At 33.8% G+C, this 7,053-nt stretch overlaps 1 protein-coding gene across 2 annotated transcripts; it reads right to left on the minus strand.

Annotated features, from left to right (window-relative positions):
* Positions 1–1,010: 1,010 nt before the first annotated feature.
* LOC117908392 (cytochrome c-type biogenesis ccda-like chloroplastic protein) lies at positions 1,011–7,020 on the minus strand. Of its 2 annotated transcripts, none has more exons than XM_034821969.1 (12): positions 6,762–7,020; positions 6,539–6,679; positions 5,313–5,368; positions 4,440–4,570; positions 4,274–4,359; positions 4,125–4,156; positions 3,479–3,640; positions 2,776–2,848; positions 2,534–2,634; positions 1,915–2,007; positions 1,793–1,839; positions 1,011–1,715 (listed from the first exon to the last, which is right to left on the minus strand). In XM_034821969.1, exons 1-12 carry the CDS (start codon positions 6,838–6,840, stop codon positions 1,643–1,645), a joined length of 1,074 nt encoding a protein of 357 aa, XP_034677860.1. In that variant the 5' UTR covers positions 6,841–7,020; the 3' UTR covers positions 1,011–1,642. The 2 variants fall into 2 exon arrangements, with proteins under 2 accessions (XP_034677860.1, XP_034677859.1); XM_034821968.1 differs by having other exon boundaries at positions 5,313–5,371.
* Between the last annotated feature and the right edge of the window lie 33 nt (positions 7,021–7,053).

The following is a 7,053-nucleotide window of genomic DNA, read 5'->3' on the forward strand; positions in this document are numbered from 1 at the left end:
ATGGATGTCGAGTTTCAAGCTCTGATGAGGAATCATGCTTGGGATTTAGTTTCCTTTTCAGTCCAAAAATAAAGTTGTTAGAAATAAATAGGCATAGAAAATAAAAAAAATAGATTTCCATTTTGAATATTAATTTTTAATTAATAATTATTAATTAATAAAATTCGTTCTGCAAAGCATTTTTTTAACTATTTTATATAATAAATAAAAATATAAATAAAAATATCTTCATTTCGAAATTCCATTGTATTCTAGTGGAATAATGTATTATATGAATAATACCTTTTCAATCAAAAGAATATTTCAACGATTCCCATGTTTGTATTTCGAAAGTAAAGTAAAAGGGGATTCAATTTGAAATACAATCCTTAATGGTTCATTAAACTAGTAAAAAGCTTATTTGGTAGCAAAGGGGTTTCATCAGATCCTTGGAGTGGATTTCTTTAAAACGTATAGTTCAATTATTATACCTTCTACTATTCGAGTTGTTTTGAATCTTGTTGTGCAACAAAGATGGGATATTCGCTATATATTACATAATGCTTTTTTCGAATGGCTATAAGAGGACGTGTATATAAGTCAACCTAAGGGGTTTATTGATTCTACGAACCTTAGTTTGGTTTGTATGCAAGTCAAGAAAAGTCCTTTATGGTTTGAAGCAGACACTAAAGCTTCATTTGATTGACTTAAAGCAAGCACTCTTGGATTGGTGTTTCATCAATTCACAATCTAATGTATCTTTGTTTATGTATAAATCAAAGGTATTTTGTTAATCTTATTAGTTTATATCAATGACATCTTGATCACAAATAGTAGTTTAACAGTTGTGTCGAAGTTAATAAGTGGCATGAATTATAGCTTTACCCTAAAGGATCTTAGCCCTTTACACTATTCCTTAGAATTGAAGCTTTTTAAGAAACTACTTTGTTGTATTTAGCTCAATCCAAACTTATTGTTGATCTACTTAAACTTACAAATATGGATGAAGCTAAAACTCTACCAACTCTTGCTAGCTCAGGAAAATCTTATCAAAAAGAGATAGAGGTCTTAACAACAAAACCCCCACTCTATAAGAGTACTATTAGGGCCTTACAATATGTCACAATTACAAGTTCTTACAATCTCCTACAAATGTTCACTGGCAAGCATCTAAAAAAGTGCTTCATTACTTGAAAAGCACAATAACCCACGGCCTTCAATTCCAATCCAATAAGCATTTAACTCTTGTGAGCTTCATTGAAACTAATAGGACAAGCTGCTTGGATAATAGATGATCTACCAACGGTTATAGTGTTTTTAGGAGGAAATATTTTGTCTTAGAACTTTGAGAAGCATAATGTAGTAGCTCGATCAGTATGAGTCGGAATATCATGCTTTAGTGCATGTTGCTGTAGAATTAACTTGGTTACATTCGTTGCAGAGAGAGTTGAGAGTTCAACTCAAATTCTCACCAAATATTTTGGTGTGACAACGAAGGAGTAGCTTTGTTTTCTCTGATTCTCTGAATATTTTTCTCTCGAAACACAAGCTTTAATATCTGAATCTCAAAAGTGAGAAATTCATGTTGTAATCTTTGATCCTACCATATTTGCGCCCCCCCTGTACAACAGTACTTGTTACCATATGTTTGGAAGGGAGATCCCTACATGACCATTGAGGTAGGGAAAAGCCTATCCAAGAGAGTGTAGATTCCCCCACCTAGCAGAAGTGCACCACTGCAGATTCGAACACCTTTTAGAAACAAAGCTACAAGGAAATCTAAGAAAGCAACATCACATATGGGAGGAGGTACCTGGTTGGGTTAATCCATGCTGAGAACTTGCGGAACGAAAGCAGGCTCTGCAAACACCCATACATTAGATTTTGCTAATGAACAATATTAACAAAAGGATTATAGAGAAGACAGACAGATACCTGCAATGCTCCAGCAAAAGAAGCAGCAAGAAGTAGAGGAGCAACATAGCCAGTCGTGTATGTCAAAAGTAAGCTGCCTCCAATCACTGGATCCTGTTATGTACAGTGTCGTGTTAGTTATTTACTTCCACGGATAGATTGCTTTCAGGGGGTTCCCTTTTAATTTTTAATTTCTTTGATTCTTTCATGCATTGCAATCTTTTGTAGAATACAGAAAAAAAAAATTTCCCCTCAAAAAAATGCTTAGAGAGAGTAAGAGCCCGTTTGAGAACTGTTTTCCAGACTCAAAAACATGTGTTTTCTGATAATATATTTAAATTATTTTCAGTTATTTTCATTTGTTTTCTGATAACTATTCTAAACAATAATTGTACAAATATGAAGAATGATTGAAAATGAAACTCAACGGATAAAAGTTATTTTTAAGAAATATTTAAAAATGCAAAAAACAGGTTAAAAACATTCAAGTTCCCAAACAGACTTTTTGTTTTATAAAACATGAGAGAATTATTTTTGAAAACTATTCTCAAAAACCGTCTTTTGAGAACTATTTGCAAAAACCATTCCCAACTAGGCCCTAAATGACTCTCATTATGCTATTCAATCAATTCTGATGTACCTTTGATGTAGCAACATATCCAAGTAGAGTAGCCAGCACAGGCGTACTGCAAGGTGAGGCAGCTAATGCAAACGTAAGCCCGGCCAAGTAAGCTTGCACACCTGGCATACAAAAATTTCAGTTCTTTTAGAAATCGAGAGTCCAGATTATCGTTGAGCTATCAAAATTGCAAGCACCCGGAGAATTTAGTTTCACCCAAATCATGGAAACTTGAGAAATGGAGGTAAAACAAAAACTCTTACTTGAAGGCAGATTAGCCGCAGCAGAACGGGGGTCAAAGTTGTTAAAAAATGAGGGAAGTTGTAGTTCAATTATCTGCAAAATTGGCAAAAGCCAGACAAGCCCATGGAAGATGATGTGAGAACTAGATCATCATTAACAAAGTTCAAATCTTACATACGATTGAAAGAATTCTGTGTGAGTATGAACTTATAGGTAATACAAAGTACAGTCCATTTCCAATAACTTGATCAATATGGACAAATAAACTGACATAAGTTGTGAATTAGAAACTTGAATATATAAGTAGTCTCCAATTTGTTCCAAAAGTTTTCCAAAACAGGGTCCTATTTAGGCATGCCAAAGTGTACATGGTCACTCAAAACCTCAAATTTATTCATCAAAACCAATTACCACCTATATTTATAGGTATTGCTTAAACAAACTGTAAGTCTTCCACATGATGTAAACATGAAAATACTATGAAGCACCTAATATTACCTTCTAACACATATTCCTATGGCTTTGACTAAAAAAGCCAAAACAAAACAAAGAAAAAAAAAACCCACATATTCTTATGGTTTCTATAGTTTTATAAGAAATTTTAGGATTTTTATTGTTATGCAAAAGGAATCTAGATGACAATTTATATATCTATGCAGAATAAAATCCAAAGTCTATTCCAAGGATAAAAAGATACTGAAAAATAAGAAAATGACCTAGTACCTCAAGGAGATTAAGACCCATAATAACAGCCAAACCAGAAGCAGCCAAAGGTAGTCCCTGTCCTATCTGTCCATATGCCTTTCCAGCGAATGAGGCTGCTACACCCAAGATTGCTAGTGTTGTTGCCAATCCTAAAGAGAATGCAACTGAATTCCCAATGACCTGATCGGCAATTGAATTTTTAATGGAGAATTAAATGTGAAATCCAATTTCATGCCAAGCTCACAAAAGCAAGCTACAATAATATATTGAAGCTTGAAAAAGCAAGCTGCACTAACATATTTACTAAATATACAAAAAGGAAATAGTAACAAACAGCAAGGTTTAATCCGACTGATTGGTTTTCTCAAAAGAAATTCAAAATTTGAAGACAAAGCACCCATGCCAAAAACTCACCTAATACCTCTAATATTTGGCACTTTGGCAGTAGAAGTGCTTATAGTTTTGTAGTTTCCTTTTCAAATGGTTTTTCTCTTTTTCTATTTTATCTAGTTAAAAATATGTGACAGTTTAACTTTTTCAATTGTCATGTTTCTGAGCTAATTCAATGTTTCAACTATGACAGAGATTTTCCAACAGATAATCCAAGAAATAGGAATCATAGAGGAACGTAGGAATGAATAGAACTCATTTAGCAAGTCATTACCTCTGCTCTACCTTTCCCCGAGCCAAATGCTCCTGGATGATTTTCAACCAGTTCATAAATCAGCATCAGACATGACAAAAGATTCAAAAGAATGATAGCTTGTTATGAAAAAGTGATTCACTACAAGATTTAATATTAAAAAGGTTTACCAATGTAACCAAGGGTCAGTGGTAAGACACTTAATGTACAAGGAGAAAGGCTGGTTACAAGACCTGCCCCAAATATAACTGCCAAACTGCAACGGGTACGAAGAAAATGCTTACATGTTATCAAAAATACCAACTTCAAGTCAAGAGAAAGAGTATATGAGGAAACCTAGTGAAACTGAGAGCTGACAACTGGTCCTGAACAGCTGCATTAGCCTGTTGTCCAGCTGAATATAGGAAGCCTCCAAACCAATCTCCAATGCTCCCATCGGCCAAAGTATAAACAGAAGTAGCCCCTTCCTGAATAGAAAATAATTTTGGATCTTGAGATTATATGAGAAATGTAATTTGCATCTAATATTCCAATATAAATAATCTACTCCAAACAGCCATTTAGCATATTTGTTCTCTAAAACATTAGCAAGATCAAACCAGAAATAAATGAAAACAATTTGTTTTACATAGCATTTGAGAGGAGTCCATTTTGTTTTTATGGGTATATGGTGGCTTGAAACTTCAATAACCCATCAGGGGAATACAATCATATCAAGATATAAAAATCAAATAACCAAGATGAAGTGGAGTAGAAAAAGGAAAACAATGATCATGCTTCATATAATAATCATTCCTATGAAAAAGGGCAAAGATAAAAAACAATATTAAAGAAAACATATGTAGTCCATACTTTGATCTTGTGGACAACAAGGACAATATTTGAAATAAGAAAAAGGATAAATCTGTCAAACAATTGAAAAGTATTCATTTTGTTGACACCTCATATAAATGCCCATCAAAGTGCCAAGCCAAGACATGTTTGCACAATTTTCTTGCAATCTTGAATTTCTTATCTTGTTAGAACTCAAAGATTCTATCTTCAAAATTTCCTTTGAGGATACATGTATCTCAGATGAAATGAAAATATCCTTAAGGTTAATAACAAATGAATCAATAAAGCACGAAAATATATATTGAATTTTAAAAAGGAAACAATCTACTATAAAGTTGAAGGATATCCATGCAAGCACATTAAAAAAGTTCTCACCAATATATCCTTTATATTTGCAGCCTTTGCCATGTCTGTTGTTGCAACAAAATTTGCTGCTGGAACATCAGAAACAGGAATAATGTTTATATGCAAGTGCACCAAAATCCTCATGATGGCTGTCAATAAACTAGAAGATAAAGGGAAGAAAACGGAAAAGCAGAAATTTATTTGTACAAATTTCATACTCGAAAGAAATTCAAATAAATAAGAGTAAACAACATGTTTTATTTATTTTTCACCAAAAGAATATATTTTATTTCTTCACCAATAAAAAGTAAAGAGAATTTCTAAATTTATTTTTCAGAATTGAGAGGTTTAAATAATCACCAGAATTGCAAATAAATTACCAAGAGAATTAAAAAAACACCTGCACAAGTCTAATAACTGAGCAATCTGTAAACAACTAAAATAGGCTTGAACACCGTTAAATGCATTGGATTTTTGAAAAATGAAAAAGAAAATAGCTAAACGGGAACATTTGCATACAAAATGAAGGAAAAGGACCCTTAAAGGCATTGGAATTTTCATGTATTAAGGCAATTCACAGCAAAACAGACTGGTCAAAACGCCAAACTTCAGACTGCTTTAACAAGTCATCTCAGTAGTATGCTTCAACCAAAGCAATGTTGACTGAAGACTACTCAGAGGAAATTGCAATTCACCATACTTAGGTACCCCACAAGCAATATAACTCATGCACTATTCTGAACAACTACTTACCCCTCACAATACCGGCTACAGAAATTTCAAGTAAACCCTCAGTTAAATAACAATTAAACCACAAAAGGAGACACAATAATCATGAATAGACTGCAAAGTTCCAAAATAGCAAATCTCTATTAAAGGAATAGAGATTGTCCAATTGTGTTAAAGTAATGTATTCTCCAATCATGTTAGAAATGAAATCCACCCCCTATATGAAGAGAAGAAAGGGGAAAAGCTGACAAAGAAAATAGAAACTCTCTATTAAAGTAACTCTCCTCATTGGTGCCAAATTGAGTTATTCAAACACCCATCCCACTTTTTTTGTCTTTTCTGAATTTCTCACTGAAAAGAAAACTTCTACAGGAAAATTCAAACTTTTCCTACAAACCCACTACTCTAATCCCAGACATCCCAATACCATGTAAACTCACATGCAAGTAATTAAACTCAAAAGCCCAAATTAAGGCATGAAAGGGAGGATAATGTAAGGCGATAAGGTAAAGGATGGAGATGATTACCTGCAAATGCAGAGGAAGTTGCAGCTGTCTTAATTAGAAAGCTGCCACTTTTTTCAGTCTTTGACAATGATACAATATCTTGGGTAAGATCCTCAGCCATGGCAGACCTCTTAGGCACTCTGACAGGCACCTTATATTTGCCTTTGAATATAAAATTTGAGAGAAGAGCATGGAATATAATATCTTTAAGCACAACTAAAAAATGGGTCGTTTATTGACTCACCAGTCTCATGTTTGTGGCTTGAGAATTTGCAAAAAGGAGTGCCATAACTGCTGTGGCGGTGATTTATGACCAAATTCATCTCAGAAATACGAGCAAAACCGGAACTATTTAAGGGGTAACTATTCAATTTCTTTCTCTAGCCTCTGTTTGTTTCTCCGGAAAGTAGCTTCAGGGGAAAAATCTCACGCAGTCAGAAAGAAGAGAAGGAAGAATGGAGAAAATATCAGAGGCAGAAACGACTTCGACGGGGAAGAGAGAGTTGCTTCCCTGTTTCAAATGAGCAATCTTTGAA

This window comes from Vitis riparia, chromosome 19 (assembly GCF_004353265.1).
Source record: "Vitis riparia cultivar Riparia Gloire de Montpellier isolate 1030 chromosome 19, EGFV_Vit.rip_1.0, whole genome shotgun sequence".
NCBI lineage: Eukaryota > Viridiplantae > Streptophyta > Magnoliopsida > Vitales > Vitaceae > Vitis > Vitis riparia.

Coding starts and splice junctions, on each gene's coding strand:
- LOC117908392 (XM_034821968.1), bottom strand. CDS start 6,840: ATGAATTTGGTCATAAATCACCGCCACAGCAGTTATGGCACTCCTTTT. Junction 1,840..1,914: donor CTTTTGCTGGAGCATTGCAG/GTATCTGTCTGT, acceptor GGGTGTTTGCAG/AGCCTGCTTTCGTTCCGCAA. Junction 1,716..1,792: donor GCATGGATTAACCCAACCAG/GTACCTCCTCCC, acceptor TCGAATCTGCAG/TGGTGCACTTCTGCTAGGTG.